Raw genomic sequence first — 20,009 nt, forward strand, 5'->3', positions numbered from 1 at the left:
AACCGGAAATTTAAATGGGAGGACTTGTGGTAGATAAATTAGTAAAGCAAGTCCCAATCTAGTCCTTGATTTTTGCCCATCTAATCAATTTCGTCCTCAACATTTTGTTGGATCCAGTTTGATCGTTCGTTAAAATGTTTGTCTCATTTCTTCCATTAGAATGAGATTTGATGTCATAGACCTGTCGAAAACCAAAAGCACAAACTTTCTATTCAGTTGAAATTAGCCCTAAAATTAGGTGCATTCAACACTACAAGCTCGATCAAGGGATACTTCCAGGGCCTCTCAGTTGAGCTCTGGCAGCGTCCACCGAGGCTTGTGTTGCCTCACCTGACTGATAGCTTTTCTTCACGAGGGATTAGGAGGAACTAGACGAAAGACTCGTGCATACACATGGACTAAAATCGTTAGGTAATATTAAAAAAAAAAAAACTAATGGCCACTATTGGAATAGATATATAGGTAAGAAAATTTCGTCCATGACTAAAATTTGTAATAAGTTGTTTGTAAAAATGAGAGAAGCCTTCTTTCTGATACTTTGCAATGCAATCGATCCAATGAACGAATATTATTCATACCTCTATAATTGAGAGAACTAAGATGCCCCAAACCCACAAAGGACAGAATTTGTCCCATAATCGTGAAAAAATTCTCCCACTTTAGAGTTCAAATTATAGTGCGATCCCCATAAGGAAGAATTCCACTCTAAGAAGCAAGTAGTTCCACCTTTTAAGAAGCATCTCATTTAAAATGTGAAGAACCATTTTTTGGGACTTAATGTGACAAATTACTAAATTGATTATAAATTCGTCTTTTCATCTCTCAATGTAGGTCATTTCGATTTCGAAAAGCGTATGGCATCACAATATTACACCACATGTCACGTTGCTATTGACGCCAAACGAAGGTCACGAGATAAGAACCCTTCATTCTACTTGGCGTTTCTCGACGTGTTGTTTTGGTTTTTAGTATTATATAGAGATATATAGATTGGGATGAGTAGGAAAGGGTGGGGGGACTGAATATCAGATTTGGGTATTAGCTGTTTCAAATCCTTCCCGACCCTTATTTTTTCAATTCTAGCAATTTGGAAAAATTGAGAAAAATTGGACAAAAAAGTCCATAATACCACCCATTATTCCTATCCTTTCGCCTATCCAAATAAAATGTGGGGTTTAAAGGGTTATCCTATTTCACTCCCCACGCCTCTCCTCCCAATCCTTACGAACCCCACCACCCCACCCCCCCCCCCCCCCCCCCCCCCCCCCCCCCCCCCCCCAAACCACATCCTTTGCTATCCAAACAAAGCTTCCATGAGGTGATGGTGATTGTGGTGGGAAACGACTGCAATGCCGACAATGGCAACTCTAACTAAACTTAAACTGAATTTCTCCTTATCTTTTTCATCTTTAATTTTTGTTTGCAGAGTAGCGGCTAATTAACATTACTAAAATAGAAATATGTCTACTGACAACCAATTAGTTCCTATGGAAAGGACAAGATCGACTTATCCGTGAAAGGCCGGGGATTACATTCGCGTACAATAAAAGGTTGGGGATAAAATGGACTGAATAGCCAAAGGTCAAGGGCCAAATTAAGACTTAACGCCCAAAATATTTTTCGCATTCAGGTGGCAACGAAAGCTAGCATTTTTTATTCTTTTGGATAAATGAAGGGATGTTTTTTTTTTTTTGATGGGAAGGATATATCAGTACACATAATATACATTAATTGATCATATGATATGATCGTGCCGGCAACTGCCAGAAGGGATGTTCGGATGAATGAAATATACCTCATGTATGTACTTAACCAATGAATAGTTGACACATATATATATATCTCCATATCAAGATCAATTATAGGAGTTGTTGAAAATACGTGGATTATATGTGTCTGAAGGTTACGCGTGTCATTCCCGATTGACGTATGTCGGCCCAGACACTCTAATAATGCTTGACAAGTTGACGTAATGCTTTAATTTAAGTAGTTGGGTATAATACAATTGGAAGAGAAAGCGGAAAGTCAGAAAACATAGATGATGGAAATGTTGTTGTCGACCATTTATCAAACGGTCGTAGCCTTTCTTTTTATATATTGAGACAGCTTCTTTTTTTCCGATTATAAATGCGATTCATTAATCTAATATATATTATATATAATTTAAGTTAAATGAAATTAAATTAATAAATGCATATTAAAAGTTTATAAATATTTTAATTTATATATATAAATATATTTGAACGTAAATATTTTAATTTTTATATATCCTCAAAACTCATGCTAAATATTATAATTACAAAATTATCATCAAAACTTATGTTTACTAATTTCTGACCTAATTAAAAATATGATAATTTTGAAAAAAAATTACACTACTATTGTCATTCTTCAATATAGTAGTAATGTATGAATTAATCATAATTTCTTAAAATATTTGTATATAATTATTAGATATTATATACTATAGACAAAAAGATATTGTTTAAAAAAATTTAAAATTTAACTACAAATAGTAAAGTTTGAATTAGATAAACTTAATTATATTTATAGTAAAAGTCTCATGCGACGTACAGGTAAAAGAAACTTAGTAGCTATTAAAGGGGCACGAGTAACCTCACCTCAAATATCGAATGTGGAATCTCTTAGTTGTCATGCAAGAGCTTGTGCCACTTTGTTAGCTACTCCTGTTTCTGATGAAACAACTCGTTTTTTGTTTTGATAAATAACTGGACAGACCATTTTAATGCAAGCAACCAACTAAATAGAATGGGGCACCCCTCAACTGTGCCTTCAATTCTGCCATACCGAGCCTATGTCCCATCATCCCAGAGTGCTACATCTCGAGCAAATCATGAGATGCTAGATCGAGTTGCGAGTCGTCGGAAGGATTTGGGTCTGACGATTGCACGAGTTATGAGTTGGCCACAGAGAGTACATATGTGTGGACAGGGGTGTGGCTGCAGCTCTCCAAAGCAAATGCACACCAGTAGCTAGGAAACTACAGAGTTTGGCTAGCTAGCCAAACCCTTATGCCGCTTATTGCCCCTGCGACCTTATATTCACATCACATTTGAGAAAACGGATCTAGACCATGCAAGGGACATAACTCGGAGAGTATTGATGCAATTCCCAGTGAACTATAAATTTCATGACAACATAATTCTATTAATTATTTTTCACCGCATCATTATTAATATGATTTATATTAAATTTTCTCTATCACTGTGATATTCGAGTAACCAAAATTGGATAATGTATGCCATGGCATTAGTATCTTCTTCCATTAGAACATGACTTGATCTAATCGGATTGGAAATATTATTCATGTATGGACAGTGTCGATCAGGTTCATGATGAGTATGGCTTCATGGCTACAGCAGCAACAGCGTTTCCTTCGTCCATGCGAATAAAGAGAGGCAACCAACTTTGATGGGAAAGAAAGCAAGTCCCTTTCCTTTAATTTTCACTCGGTGCACGGGATAGTGTTTACCTCTTATTTCTCTTTATTGTCTCCTTCAAACTCTCTTATAACAAAAATATATATATAACTCAGTCCCAATATAGTTTAGTTCAAGTAGTTCGACGCTTGTTCTCCTTAAGTAAGGTCTCGAATCCGAATTTTGGGAATGGAAATAATCCACGCTGAGACTATGAGAACTTTATTCCTTAATGGACCAACCCGACTCAAACTGGATTAGTCAGAATTCAATGGGTTTCCGAATACCATGGTACACACAAATATATATATATATATATATATATATATACAACTCGGTCATGCTTGTTCATGGCTGGGCTTGGTCAACGATTCCAAGCCCGCACTCGTGGGCCCGGGCTAGCTCCGATGCAGACAGTAGAATTGGCCGGGCTGGCCCGGGCACAGGCCTGACCAAGCTCACCACAAACGACCTTACTATAAAAGCACGGGGGGAAAAAAAATCCATCCATTTCATAATATATCCATGAACGTGGCAGTGGCTGTATGAGATTTTGCCAGGGGTGGAAGAAATGGATTGAAGTTACAAACGTATGGGCCCAGCCCAGTTGATCCAGAAACATATGAGCCCAGCCCAGTTGATCCAGAAACATATGGGCCCAGCCCATTTGATGGCTCACTGGAATGGACACCAACCAGACTGAGGCCCAATTGCATCGCTGTTGTAATTTTTCCTTGTGAAGCCCGAAATTTTCTTGCATAATATTACCAATTTTTTTGGGGGGCAAATTGCGTTGAAAAAGCACGTGGTTAGCTGTTTTTCCCCAAATCTATCACATGCTGTAAAAAAAATTTCATAAAAGCACGTTGTTTAGGTTTTTGTTTCAAATTTAACACTGGGCGCTCTCTACATTTGTTTTTCAAAAAAAGAACCCTATATTCTTCTCTTGTTCTCAAATATGCCCATCCACTCTATCCTCTCCCACTCTATCGAAACCAACTCTGAGAATTGCGTTAGTTTTGCTCAGACCTCCGATTGCAGTGTTAGAAGAGCAGGGCCACTCTACATAGATACTGAAAGGACGAGTAATAAATAGTAACACTAAACGAAATCGAACTGAAGTTATAGACCTTGCCGTTAGAACATGAGGGTTACTATGCAACTCCCATGCATGAATTTTACCTTTCCGATTTTTCGATGCAATTATTTCAAAAAAAAAAAGCCTAAAAAGGCTTAAGGATGAGATTGTTATGCTCCTCAACCAACTCAAACAGACAAATCTTTTTTGTCGATAACCTCAGACCAATCAATCGAATATTGATTAATACGTAATCGATCGAAGACTACTTGAAAACGGCTCTTCTGCTCAGAAACGAAATGTTCCAAATGTTCCTGGAAAAAGAGAAAAGAAAGTGAGAAAAAAAAAGAAGAACAAAAAAGAGAAAAATACAAAAGAGAAGAGAAAGCACGAATAGAAATAGCAGAAGCCTGGGATAGCATTCTATTTGCTCAAGTAATAAGAGGTTTCATATTAGTAAGCCAAGCGTTTCTTAGAAAATCTATTATATTACCTTCATTGATAATAGCTAAAACAGTTGGTTACACATCCAATTACGAAAATAATAAGGAATCAAATTCAGATTATGTCCGCAGCACTGTATTCAATTAGATTATTTTGATATGTTTAGATTCTAGATCATAAGGAAGCAATGGGATTTTATAGTACTTGATTTCATTGAACAATTTGGTGGATATTGTTATTGAAGTTTCTAACTTCGTGATAAATTTCAATTTTAACCATAATGTATATGTCATTTCTTCATTTACCGAACTTATGTCAATTGGTAAATTATACTACGTCATTACCAGCTGTCCATAAACACCTTAATGCGAGGCACAAGCAAAAGGAGCGAAATTCTTGAATTCGGTCGTGATAGAGGAGGAGATGAGAGAGTGAATGGGCAGATTTGAAAATGTGAGTAGCTTTTATGAAGAAAACCAAACATAAAAAATAAAAAAGTCACATGCTCGATTCGAAACAAAAATCAAATCACATACTTTTAAGGAAAAAAATTTAAAATACATGCTAGATTTGAAGGTTAAAAATGCTCGATTTATCCTTCTTATTTTTGTTACCTCTTACTTTTCTTCTATAATAATTAATTTTCTCAACTTCCAAATAATTTGTGGCAAAAACAAAAAGATGATTCTTTAAATTCATGGAAATGAACCGTAATGAAATAAAGTTGTTATCATTTTTGTCTTAATGTTATGCCTTTATGCTTGTTGACATATTTCAATACATTCATTAAATATTATTATATTTCAATGTAAACGAATAGATTTTAATTGAAGAAGAATGTTCTATGACAATTATGGATTTCTTATGTTTTTTATTGTTTCAAAACTAATGATTTTGTGTCCAGTTGTGCCATACGACACCGGTCTTCTGTTTTGATATTCATAAATGAAATATGATTTGTTTCTCCATTCGATTTTTCAGAAAAGCAACAAGAAAGTATGCACCGAAGAGCGATGGAAAATAAACATTGTAAAGCACCTCTTCTTTCATAAAGTAAAAGGTCACAATTTAATTTACCCCAAAAAACAAAGCATGAAAAATTATTATTATTATTATTTTTTGCGCCTTTTCCATGAAGAAAAAAGGGATGATGTTTTAACCCAAAAAAAAAAAAAAAAGGACGCTGCGATTCGCCCTTTTGTTCTGCAACAAATAAATGGGAGCGCTGAAATGACAGTTATACCCTCAGGCTGGGTCAGGAGAGGAGGAAGACATAGACAAAGGGCTACGAGGGGGAGATGGCCACACGTGACCCGAGCCATCCATCAAATCGGACCGTTTCGGAGGATGAGCAGCGACAAAGGACCGAGGCGGGCCCCACCTCCCATGCCCACGGAACCCCATTTGACCTTCTTGCCGTCCCGACATTTCAAGTCACGGGGACCACGTCGCTTTTCCACGTGCCACGGTCCCATTCGCCCCCATCTGGGGACCTGAAACGGTGCGGCAGTCAGCCTGGAAACGACTTCCTCGCTTACTCGAGAGGGATGTTTGGTAACTAACTCGGCGTGGATGGATAAGTTACGTATTAGTAGACCGGTGATAGTAACTGACCCAAACGGGGTCTCTTTCAGTAAATCTTTTCAAACTCAGTTTACTATTCTATCAATTATCCAACCTGAGTATTATTAATCTCATCGAAGTTAAGCTCAATGATGTCTCTATGACCTCCCTCGGAGGCGCCTAACCTTTTGATGGCTGACATGGCGGGTGGCTCTTATGCCCGTGATGTCTGCATGGCTTCCCGCCACTCGCTCTGGATCGAACATTACTTAATTTCCAATATATTATTCCTCTTCATATCAAAACGAAATATATACCTTCCATGTTTTCTTAAAAATAAAAAGAAAAAATCACATTTAAAAATTAACGTGATTTTTACTTATGTAATTTTTCTCGTGACGTACATAATGAATTCATTGGATTTGTTTCTATAAACTAATGGTGAGCGTAACTAGAGACCGTTTGGATCGTAGGCCACTCGAAAATTGAAGGGAAAAAATGCACGAATTTCAAGGATAATGAGAAAAAAAAAAGGTTGTTGGGGTTTTATGGAATTAATCGTCGTGTGGATTTTTAGATTGGGCGAAGAAGAGTTATGTTAAGGGAAGAGTGTAAATGAGGGCAAAGGCAAATTAAAGTCACCGGCAAAAGCGGAGGTGGCCCGGCAGTGGGTCCCTTTGTCTGGGCACGGCCCCGCAGAATCTGTGGCTATGGAAAGCAATAAAAAACCTCCTCTTCTTAATTACAATCCCCCAGTTCACCTCCCGTTATATTTTTATTTTATTTATTTATTTATTATTAAAGAAAAAATTACTAAATTTAATAAATTATTATTATTATTATTATTATTATAAAAGAAAATAAAAAATAGGAAAATGAAGAAATTAATGTGTATACTTCTGTCTTACAATTTCTATATTTTTTCTTTTAATTAAGTATTAAATTAGATAGAAAATATAACAGTTCTATACTTACTAAGAAACTAGTTATATCATCTCAATTATATGATTCCTTTAGTTTCATGGGTGAGCGATTTCGAAACTATAGTTTTGTCCATATTTTTCTCTGTTTTTGTTCGAATCTGAGGTGTGAATAGAATATTTATGTCATTTCATTTTCATATGTGTAATTATGAAACTATGGTATCATTTTTACTTTTTTAAAAAAATTTATGATTGGACAAAATGTTATATAATTATATTTTAACTCGTGTAGCGATTCTTTTTTTATTTTTTTTCGTGCTGTCTCTGATTGACTAGGGAATTGAAGTTATTGTCTTCTTCTTCTTTTTTTTTTTGTCTCAATAGTAATGAGAATTTCATTCATTACTTAAAAATGTACAAGGAAAAATGCTCAAGAAAATAGACAAGACAACATATGGAATCTCCTAGGTAGGGCTGTGTAAAAACAAATGGTAACCGATCCGTTCCAATAACCATCCCTTCCGTACCGAAAAATAATTGAATTTTTTGATTTCGAGAAAATCGGTTCCTAAATTCTCAACTAATTTTGTTCCAGGACGGTTACAATTTTCATTGCCAAAATCGTGGTTAATTGTCTCGTTCCAAATATATATGAAAAATTCATATATAATATATTTTTTTGTGTATATATATATATATATTATGCGGCCAAGGCCCAAAATTGTGCACTGCAGTAACTCCAGCACTTCCCTTATTTTAAGAAAAAATTAAAAGAAGTTCATAATCACAAATTCACAAACCCTAATCCTCACTCCTCAGTCCTCTACGCCTCTTCTTCTTCTTCATCCCTTCAACATAATCCCTTTTTTGTTACAAACCCTAGTAACTCCAGCGCTTCCCTTTTTTTGTAATTGGAACTTGTAGAAATTTGATAGATATGTAATTGAATGTGTTTGTTTATTTATACTTCTTTTATCTTTGATTGCATTCTTGAGTCTTGTAGAACTCAGACTTTATAAATTTAGATCTAATATTAATTTTCTTACGTTGAGATGGTTCAGGTAGCCGAACCGAAAAATGATTTATTCTCGAGACAGTTTTATGATTGTAATATGATTTCGGGATTGGTTTTCAATTAGGAAATCTCATTCCCGAAACTTCGGGATGATTACAGTTAACACTGATAACCAAATTGTCCCATCCCGTGCCCACTCCTATTTCTAAGTTAACCACAAGGAGAATACAGAATGATATATAAAAATAAAATAAAAAACTAACGATCTGCTCAAACAATGTAGTTAAGCCCTTTAAAGTCTTGGCCTAAACCTACTGTCTCCACGGTGAAAACTGGAAAGGGTCCTCTTCTTATCGATCCACAAATCCTTCTTCGGCCTCATATTATTGTTGTTTGGGATGCTACTTCAACGAAATATAATAGATGGGGAATACAAAATTTTGGGGTTAAAAAAACAATGAGGAACGTGTCTAGTATAATGACACAAAACACGACTCATCATAATCAAAAAATCCTGAGTTTGATTTTCACAAATGAATTTACGTGCAAATTTTTTTCACTTTAATTCATATTCTTGTACTAAGTGATAAAAATAAATTAACAAATAAACATTAGAAAAAAAGAAAGAAATTCTATAGCCAGAAAACATAATCAGTCTCTTGGTACACACGCCAATATTTGGTGGTGGGTTCGGAGACAAGGATGAGAAATTTTCCCTCCTTTTCCTTGATTTGGAAGATAAAGATGCGATACGATATGCTATATGCAACTTATTGCATGTATCTAAGTATATATATGTATAATAATGTTCATAATATATCCGCTTTGTTAACAATTGGCTGTCACATCACAATTTAGTCTCACATACAAAGGCAAATAAATAATTAATTAATTAAATTTCATACTAGCTCCTAGTTTACTCCTTAATTGCATTAATGTGCCCCTTGTTCTATATTAATTTCCATGATTACTTAAAAAATTGTGGAGTCATGAGCCCCTATTGTAGAAAACGGAGCACAATATTCTAATAGAAATGCAGAAAGAATTGGTTTTCTCTTCGAATACTTTCTAGCCCGATCGGTTCAGCTCTATTTTATATGTTGCTTGATTTCAAAGAAGTAAAGGGTCACTGTAATGGAGATATAGCAAATATAAAAGAAGCTGAGAATCACTAATTTTAACAAAATTAATAGTTGATAGTGAAAAGATAAACTAACAATATAATCTGTGATTTTTTTTTTCTGCAAGGGGGCCATCAACTTATTCAAATCATTATCAACATTGGTTAGGATCGAAATCAATGGGTGTGTAAAGGATGGAAAACTTAATTTTACATATAAAAACCTTAATAAAAGCTCCTTTTGCTTTTTTTAAAACGATTCCTTTATATCCTAAAAAGGACAAACATTTGGCATGATGGTTGCCAAAGAAACAAAGCTCAAAATTTAAAACCCGTAACTCTTTCGATTAACATTAATTATGCGACATTAATAATGTCGAATGGGATGATAATTATGGCGAAACGCCAACTAGCTAGTGATAATTAATTAAGGCCAAGCTTTTGTGCTTTTACCTTTTCCTTTGTTTACACAAAAATGGGAACCACTAATTATGAAATTAATTAAGTTAAATAAGAAAAACGAAGTAAAAGAGGAAAAGAAAAGGGGGGAAATGACGTAGAGGGGAGGTGATAGTGAGGTGATGATGATAAATAATAAAAATGGGCATGGCATGTCTTCCACATGAATGGTTGTGCCCCCAAGCGTGCAAGGCCCAGTGGCAGCACATCATCATGATGCCTCGCTTAGAGAGAGTAAGTGATAGAATGAGAGAGAGAGAGAGAGAGAGACTCACCCTAATTATTTATTTATTATTATTACAAATTATAATAGCCTTCACAAAAAAATTAATCACATTTTCAAACTTGATTAGACAGAGATTTGACTAATTTCAATAAATTATATATATATATATATATTTGACTAATTACGTACGGAAAATTATGTTGTCCTCTTAAGCATTGGTCCCACCTTTCTATAGTTATCATGTCAACTTTTATTGTACATGCTATTGAAAAGAACCAGCCCGATGAGAAAAAGGAAAAAAGTCAGATCGCTCAAAGAAACCATATGATCATCTTCGACTTGTGACATATAAAAGAGATCTTGTAAGAAAGGCAAATGCCTTATTTTGTTATATCAATGAAAATTTAATGAATATATAGTCGTATATTGATATCCATTTTTTAAAATATAATTACATTCGGGTCATTCTTCTGCAAGATCACAATAAAACTTTTCTCTATGCAAAATTTTCTCTGGTTTATGCCGCATGCAACGTATATGTTAAATAGATTGCATTTTCTAACCCCCCTTGAAGCTAATTTCTTTGGAAGACGTTGTAGCAAATATCATTCATGCGTACATTCTATTGCCTAATTTGATGATTAGTCTACTCCAATCTATCATATTAAAAAAATTCTAAAGTCTAAAATGCCATTGACCCAAAGAGTTTTTTGGCATGCATATCCCACATCCGTGGCGAATGAATTCAGGGAGCTGGTTAATACGATACTTCTCTTATCTTCTAGATAAATTAATATAAATCTCACAGATGCTAATAAAATTATATATTTTCATTCGACTAACTTCACAAGTTTAACTTTTATATTAAGTGCAAAATAGATGTTACTTTCTTCCAACTAATCCAACTCTTGAATCTATCATCGATGCTTCTTCTCTACAACGTTTTACATTCCCAATTGCAATCAATAATAATATATAAAAGAGGCAGAAGGAGAATGCACGTAATCCAAATTATGGAATCCTCAGTTTCACTTCGAATTGACCTTCCTATTACAGCTTATTGAACTTTTGTAGTATTTTGTTTATGTCATATTCAACATACTTTAGCTATTTGTCCATAAAATTTGTATATAATAATATTTAAATAAATTTTTTAAAAGTTTTCTTCATAATTAAAAAGAACTCCTCGAAATATATAATATTTTTCAAGCATAATATGTCAAATGTCCTATAAATACAAGATACAAAAATTTATTTTTTCCATCATCTTTTTACTTATTATAATTTTTCTAATGCCTTCTCTTACACAATATCTCACTTACAATATATAGAGTTTATAATGTCTACTTGGTGAAATATATAGTTTTGAACATGTTATTTTTTCTTAAACCTATATTTATTGTATTAATTATCTATTTTCAGTCATGCAAAAAGTGATAAGAATTCACTGCAGAATGTGCAAGTACCCATTAATTTCTATTAAGATTTGATGTCTCTAATCCTCCTTCAAAATGTTCGAAGGCCTGATTTTCATGGTCTATTTATCTGACCAAACAAAAGGGATGCCCTATAATATACGGTTCCCACGGTAATATATGAGAAACAAAATTTTAAATGGTTTTACCTCATAATATGTGATGAGGACATTCATTAGTTCGGTGCAATTTAGTTGATTTTTTTTTCATGTTAAAAAAGGAAAAAAAAGATTAAAGTAATCAATCCTAAGAATTATTAGAATATTATTAGACACGTATAATGAGAGGACTGGAAGGATAATTTATCTTCTTTAGTTTCCTTTAGAAATGAGTGAGAAATATTTTTTTCGGTGTAAATCCTGATATCCGAAAGTCCAATTGGATATCGACTAATCCAATCGAATTGGGTCAAGCCGCTAAGAGGTAAAGCGAGTGAGAAATACTTTGAAAGTATGTTCTAGTTCTCCAATTATTTTCATCAATCCCAAAAGAGGAAAATTAATAGATATTAGGTGAACAATTATGGAAATAATAGAAATATGGATAAGTGGATGAGAAGGCAGTCACCTTCACCGTAACATAATAAGAAAGATTTCGATAAAACTATTTTATCATATAAATTCATGAACTTATTAGCTAATAAATACTTGATCACAGGACGGGATAAGATCACAAAATTTTTTATCGAAAGATAGAGATAGGGGGAAGAAGGGCAATGATGGCACCCTGCTTCCTTCTATTCAATTAGCCTATTCATCCTATCGCTGTAAGTTTTACTAGTTTTTCTTCTTACGTCAAGTGATGAGATATGATCGTTAAAAAAAAAATTATCGGGAGAGAGGAAAGAAGGGCAATGATGGAAATACGAAAATAAGAAGAAAAATAAAAGGAAAAATAGAGAGAGAGGAGAGAGAGAGAGAGGGAGGAGGAGGAAGTTACATGTCGCGGTCACCACCCGGCAAAGCATCTTCAAATGCCGCTTTCTTGTCCCCCAATCCCACTTCCCCCTTCCCCTGTTTTCCTCTGTACCCCCCAGTTTTCCTTTCCCCCTCCTCATTTATTATTTGCATCTATCTATATTGTATATCTATACCCCATAAAAATAGAAAAATAAAAACTGAAAAAAAAGAGAAATTTAAAAAGAATTTGGTAGGTATTATTTTTCAGCTATCTATGATTTAATTCGCATCTCTATAGTCGATAGGACCACAAATTTCCCCTTCAAGATTTCAGCAACTCAATACACGTGTGCGAGTTCAATCTCGTCTCGTATCTGAAACCGTATCCGTACCCATGTTCCTTTTTCCGACTCGTGCCATCCTTGACGGACTTAAATATGAGGTGATGTTAGGTATACGTATATTACAAGTTTATAGTGTTTATTTAGTAATTTGAATTACCGGTGTTATATTTTGTATGAGTTGGATCTCATTCACATTTTTCTTACGGTGCAAGATACGGTCAGTTTGGCACTCACAGGTTGGTTTGCCCTTCCTGCCTCACCCTTTTGGAGGTGGATCCGGCAAATAGCTGCATCTTGGTATTTGGCCAAGCGTGACTAATTGGGAAATAATTGACACCACGTAGCCCCAAGTGTACCCCATTTTGCAAACGGGTCATATCAAGTCACGATATATATATATATAGACACTTGATTTCGATATCTCTCGGAGTCAGTTGAGTGCTTGTACCAAATAATCTTATCATCAACAGATAACATATACCACGGTATCATCTTATTTAAGCAAGTCTCCGACATAGTTGGATGCAGGAAGTCGACATGGACCACAAAAGATCGAACACATCATTTCAATACGGGCGCCATGAACGTGACACGACTCATCGGCGTCTCAAAATTTTGCTAATTACAATTGATATTACCCTGTGTCACGTATAATTAGTATGTGCTGTCGGCCTTCACTGATAAAAAATCTACCGGTGTGGATCCAACAAGGAGGACATATTAGTAATTCTACCGACGAGCATGATCTGAGGTGTAATGAGTGGAGTTGTTGAATTTGATATATTTGGAGGGGACATAAATCTGATTTCAATCATCTTTGTAAATTCCACTTTGCTGCTCGTATTTATGGCCTCTGTCAAAAGGTTAAAAAAACCTATAAAAAAAAAGAATTAACCCACAAATTAAATATTGTAAAAGATAATAATAATAATTGACCTTGCATGCTCCAAGAACTGCAGAGTGTTTTTACTGTTCTGCCCCCCTCAGAAGCGCCGTGAGGTCATTGTACGGCAAAAATCCCGGCGGGAGGATAAAAGGGAAAAACGATAAAAATGACATTTTCAGTTCAACAATTAAAATGAATATATATCTGTTGCAAGCTAATTCCTCGGATATCTGTAATGAATCTTCACGAGTCTGATTACAATCCCAGCACTACTAGGATTTATGTCTTCAAAGATATATATATTTTTTTTCATAAATTTAGAAATTTTCTACCAATGAATAGACCAAAAATTCAGATGAATTGGCTGCTTTCGTGCACAATAAGATTATTTTTGCTTAACAAAATGTTTCACAAAGATTTTCTCTCATTATATGCAACTTAACCATGCAAAAATTTGCAAAGGGATGCTCGGCATTTAATTTCTAAAGATCACAACTATCTCTCCATGTTGTATATAGGAGAGATAAACGCAATGATATAAATCTTATTATGATAATATAATACCGATATTCAGTTGTGATATTTTTCATATAACACTAAAGAGCTATATAGATTTTTCGATGATAACCAACTTTCTGATGTTCGAGCTACAGTTTTACTTGCAAGTTTGAAAACGATGACAAAATCCGATGCTTCTGTTCCTCCATCCACAACAGAGCTTTGTGGATTCCAACATTTCTAGAAATCACACTTCACATAAGTTGGGGTTTACAGTTAAAATTTCAGTAAATTGTGAAAAATTGAAGAGTATGTAACTGAGTTTAATCCCGTAAAATGAATCATGAATTTACATTTATATCATATAAAAGTAAAACGAAAAATGCCACCTTAAAGGAGAGATAAAAAGACTATTTTTTTCTTTTGATTGGGGGGTGTATGTTATGAAATGCCGGTTATGCCCCTGGGAGGCCATTTTGAAGGGCGCGTGTGTGCGTGAAGTGTTGCATCTTTTTCAAGCTGATTTTCGAGTGTCTCAGCGAAAACAGCCCCAAAGCTTTTGTTGCTTTCTGCTTAATGGAAGGCCCCTAATCCTCTCTCTCCTCCGTCTCTCTCTCTCCGTCTCTCTCCGTCGTCTCCTTGCGGCTGCTCACTGAGGATTTCACCTGAAGGGTAATCTGCAACTTTTGCTGGTGTTTCCTTCTGTTGATCCGCTGGAACCGTCCAGGTACCGCCTCGAAGCTCTTGTTCCCATATGGGTTTTGCTTGATTTTTCATGGATACTCCTCTGGGCATGCTGGGATATATGTGGGAGCTGTTGCCCTGTGGGGAATTGAAGTGCTGGAGATCTTGGTCATAATTTCTTACAGCTTTGACTCTCTCCACATTAAATTCCTTCCTATTTTTCTTCTCTTTAATTTTTCCGAAACTTATTATGCTGAGTTTTCCTGTTCTTTTGTTTCTCTTTCTTCCCCTATTTAGAGCTCTGATGTTCCTCAGTTTTTTTTTTCTTCTTTTTTTGACCACACTGATGTTCTTCAGTTTGGTCGCTGTAGATCTACAGGATTCTTGGTTATGTTCCCATTTTTAATGTTTCTGAAGCTTTTACTTGTAGAATATGAACACTGGTGATTTTTTTTCGACATGTTTTTTTTTTTTTTTTGTGGGCAACTGATATTAGTTGAGTTGATTGTTGTTCATGTAGGATCATTAGCTTAGTTGAGTTTTTTTCCCCTCTTCTGTATGATTTTGGGTCTTATACTGTTTTGGGGTTTCAGTTCCTCTTCTTTTTCCGTTCTTCCCTTTCCTGAATATACATGCGTCGTTCTTTATGGAAATTTCCTTTTGTTTTTTTTAGGAATGGAATTCTATTATTCCTGTTGCTGCGTTCTCTCTCTCTCTCTCTCTTTTTTTTTTTTTGGTGTGTGTAAGCGCCGGGTTCTCAGTTGTTCATCTGATTTTTTGACTTAAAGATCTATTTCCTAAATTCGGGATGGCAGAAATTATTTTGGATTATGTGAATATGGGTTATTCGCTCCTAGGCAACAAGGGTTTTCCTGCTCTGTTCAATCATGTATAAATCATGCGCACTTTGGCCATTAGTTCGGATTGGGGATATCTGTCTTTCCTCAATCTGTTGGATGATGCCTTCCTGAAAGTTGGATTGGAAATGTAGTGAGTAGTTCGGATTGATCTTTCCTGCATATTCAGCATTACTCGGAGTGAATTTACCTTTCAATTTACTGATTACCTGTTATGTGGTGTTCTTCATTGTATAAGTCTTTACCACATCCCTCAAAGAAAGATTTATAGGATTGCTGGCAAAATCTGTTCTGATGGATATATTCTTACTGGTAATAATTGGCAGTTTACGAGGAATTGACAATTTCTAAGTGTCATGTCTCCACCGCTCCTGGGTGCGGAGGAAGGAGGAACAAGCGATGTCACCAAAGTTGCTGGTTCTCCCTCCTCAAAGGACTCCCCTGATGGCCTTGGCTTGGGCCTGAAAGAGAGGAACTACCTTGGACTTTCCGACTGTTCATCGGTTGACAGTTCAACGGTGTCGGGCCAGTCAGATCCTGAGGCCCAGAACAACAAGCTGAACCTGAAGGCCACAGAGCTCAGGCTTGGGCTTCCAGGATCTCAGTCCCCGGAAAGAGATCTTGATGAGAAGCCTCTGTTCCCTCTCCTTCCCTCAAAGGATGGGATCAAGACTGTCGTCTCAGGCAATAAGAGGGGTTTCTCTGATGCAATTGATGGGTTCTCGGATAAGAAGTGGATGTTTCACTCTGCCGGGACTGATGAGGGCACACAGCCATTGGGACAGGGTAAGTTTCCTGCTAATGCTGGCCCTAAGCAGCCAGCTACCAAAGAGGTGCCGGCAAAGCCCCTGCCTGAACGAGCAAATGGGATTAACCCGAGCAGAGCTGCGAACAATGCACCAGCTGCCAAGTAAGTGGAATTCATGTTAAGAAGAGGCCTTTTTTCTATGTTTAATTTCTTATTTTCAGGATCCATTACTGTTGATTGGAATTTTACGGAGATTTAAATATTTTCTTATTTATTGGAACTTGGAGTAGACGGTTTATGAGGCTTTACATTGTTAAATGTATAGAACGGCTTCTATTGATACGTAGTTGTAGATTAAGTATATTGATGCTGTTTTCTTAGTAGGCAGGTTCATTTTTCTATTGTGAGGTATGACAACATGTGTCTGTTCAGAGAATTATTTACTATGCAGTCTAGCATGTTTTCAGTTTTCTTTTTCCCTATATGCCAATACATAAAGAATGGAAATTTTGGCTTTTGTTTAACAGTTCTCTGGAACCAAAACGTACATTGAAACCAGCGGTTTGTATATATAGGAAGAAATAGTTTTATGGCATGATTTGTCTGCTTCATGGTAGGGCCCAGGTCATTGGTTGGCCTCCAGTGAGATCCTTCAGAAAGAACACTTTGGCGACTACTTCTAAGGATAATGATGAAGTAGATGGAAAACCTGGTCCTGGTGCTCTCTTCATCAAGGTGAGCATGGATGGTGCTCCATATTTGCGGAAGGTGGACCTAAGGAACTACTCCAAGTACTATGAACTCTCCGTTGCTCTCGAGAAGATGTTCAGCGGTTTTACCATAGGTGGGCATTCGATTGCTGTTCTTCATATGACATGTTATTTGTTTGATTTATACAATTGGATCTGTTTGATTTCAGAATTTGTAAATAAAAAAAAAAAGAACAGTTATTGTCAACCTTGCAGGCACTGGGATCACGTGTCAGGCTTTCATCAATATTGACGACCATCGAATATTTTCTCTAGACTATCACACGGAATTTTCATTTCTTAAGAACATGATATAAATAACAGATGTGGCACTTGAAGCGATGCGTGGGATTAAAAAAGTCTATACTGAAGTGGAATCCAGAAGCATTTTCTTTCTTTATATTATTTGTATTTTGAGATGAGAAAAAAAGAAACTGGGGAACCAAGCGATAGTTTTACAGCACCAAACAGACCCCAAATGAAAATCTTGGTATCGTGAGGCTACTGACTTCTTTGTGTTCTCAGGGCAATGTGGAACTAATGGAACTGGTGGAAGGGAATCGATGAGCGAGAGCAAGCTGAAGGATCTTCTGCATGGGTCAGACTATGTTCTCACATACGAGGACAAAGATGGTGATTGGATGCTAGTTGGAGATGTCCCATGGGAGTAAGTTCTTAAATTTGTCTCTCTTTCTCTCTCTCACGACACAATATGACATGTTCAAGATTCAAGACCTTCCCTCCATTGATTGTGTTTGTGATTTTCAGAAGTGTGATTTATATAGAGTATGTTTAATTATGCACTGCTTAGGCAGTAAAAAGTCAAAGGAAGAGAGAGATCTCAAGAACTCTCAATGTAGTAGAGATATGGATGCTGAATTTAAGAGTTGCTCCTAGCAGTGCCAGAGCCTTAGGAATAGAGAATGATGTGGCTTTCACATGTTTTAATCTTCTTTCTAGCGAGAGAAGAACGGATTGTTAACTCAAGCCGTTGTTGCCTCGAACTTTGAAAAATTGAGCAATGCTATTCAGTGTCTTCTTGACTGGATGAGTCTGGATCTTGATAATTAGTCTCTGTGATGATACTCAAGATATGATTTGCGATGGATTTTCGCATGTTATTGTAACTTTAGATTAAGAGTATCGGGTTTGTTGCCTTTTGAAAGAAAGATGACCTATCAGCATATTTATCGATCTATCTGTGGCCGCAAGTCTCTCGCTTTGTTTCAATTTGGCCCGCTGAGATATCTTAGTCATCATATCCTGGGGTAATTGTAATTCTCTGTGACAGGATGTTTATTGAATCATGCAAGAGGCTGAAAATTATGAAGAGTTCGGATGCAATTGGACTCGGTATGTTGGCTTGATACTCTCTCATCACTCGAATAGCTATTTCTATTGATATATTTCACATCAGGATCTGGGCCTCCATTGGAGTAATTCTTTGTTGCTTCCCTTGTGAGTATTCAGAACTTCTGTACTGTTTGTTATGGAACTGTTATGAGCACCTGTTCGGGTAATCCTCTGATCAATCGAATCGCTCGTTACTAGTCAGTCTTGTGAATAACATGATCTTTCTCAGTTGATCCACGAGGGACTTCCGTTCTCATAACTGCGCCTGATTATGTGCATGGGAATCCGTATGTTTACTTCTTCGACACTTCTTCCATGTACTGATGATGTTGGTGTGTGCAGCGCCAAGGGCAACGGAGAAATCCAAGGCAAGAAACTGAAGCCTGCTATCTCTCTGAGACTGTCCAAGTGCTGAGGGTGCATTTACAGGAGGATGAGAAAGTGAAGAGACAGCTTGATTTTACCGTGTTTTTATTAATCTATGGTGATGTGTTTTATGTGTGTTTGCATGTCCGTCTGAAGAAGATTTAAGTCTTTGTCCATTACGGTTACGAATTACTATTATTTGTATGAACCTCTCGTATATTACTAGGAAATTGTAGTAATCTGTGGAGTTCCCATGTCCCTGGAAGAAGATTCTTGTTAATGTACTCTGCTTTTATGATCTGATTAAGTGTGTGCTTTTATCAGTAGGAGCTCTTTGATTCTATACCTAGTGCGTGGCTCTTCATTGGACTCTTTCCTTGAGGCTGTGGTAGGGCTGTATCTTGACCGTCAACTGTTTTTTTCGTTTCAAAACGAAGATGCATGTAGACACCATATGGTCGAACTTTTGCCAAGTCATATGATCTGTGGTCATGCCTGAGGGGCGATTCCAATTTTGGATAGATGATCAGACATGCAGACTTTCTGCACCATCTCATTCAGCCCCAAGAACACGAACACCGGCTGCAAGAGGGCACTCTTCATAGGGAGATTCAACCTGATACTGATGACCTGTGTCTGGTCCATGAACCATTAGCCTCATTTACAGATTTTGAGTTGAAGGCTTAAAAACTGCAGAATGCAAGATTTGGAGTTCAAAAAGAAATAATATGCCTGATAAAGCACCAAAACTGCCATGAGGGGCCGTATTTATTAGCAACTCAACCACAATACCAATGAACTATGAGTAGCCCACGAACCATTAGCCTTATTTACGGAGAAACCAAAAATGAAGATGCTGAAAAGTCCGATAATGGAAAAACT

General features: G+C 36.2%; 1 protein-coding gene across 1 annotated transcript; it reads left to right on the forward strand.

Moving 5' to 3' along the window:
- Positions 1 to 14,885: 14,885 nt before the first annotated feature.
- LOC116198660 (auxin-responsive protein IAA9) lies at positions 14,886 to 19,470 on the forward strand. The gene is made up of 6 exons (XM_031528861.1): positions 14,886 to 15,097; positions 16,238 to 16,821; positions 17,277 to 17,503; positions 17,934 to 18,075; positions 18,700 to 18,761; positions 19,104 to 19,470. The coding sequence occupies exons 2-6, from the start codon at positions 16,268 to 16,270 to the stop codon at positions 19,139 to 19,141; spliced, it is 1,023 nt and encodes a 340-aa protein (XP_031384721.1). The 5' UTR covers positions 14,886 to 15,097; positions 16,238 to 16,267; the 3' UTR covers positions 19,142 to 19,470.
- The last annotated feature ends 539 nt before the right edge of the window (positions 19,471 to 20,009 follow it).

Source organism: Punica granatum, chromosome 3, assembly GCF_007655135.1.
Source record: "Punica granatum isolate Tunisia-2019 chromosome 3, ASM765513v2, whole genome shotgun sequence".
NCBI lineage: Eukaryota > Viridiplantae > Streptophyta > Magnoliopsida > Myrtales > Lythraceae > Punica > Punica granatum.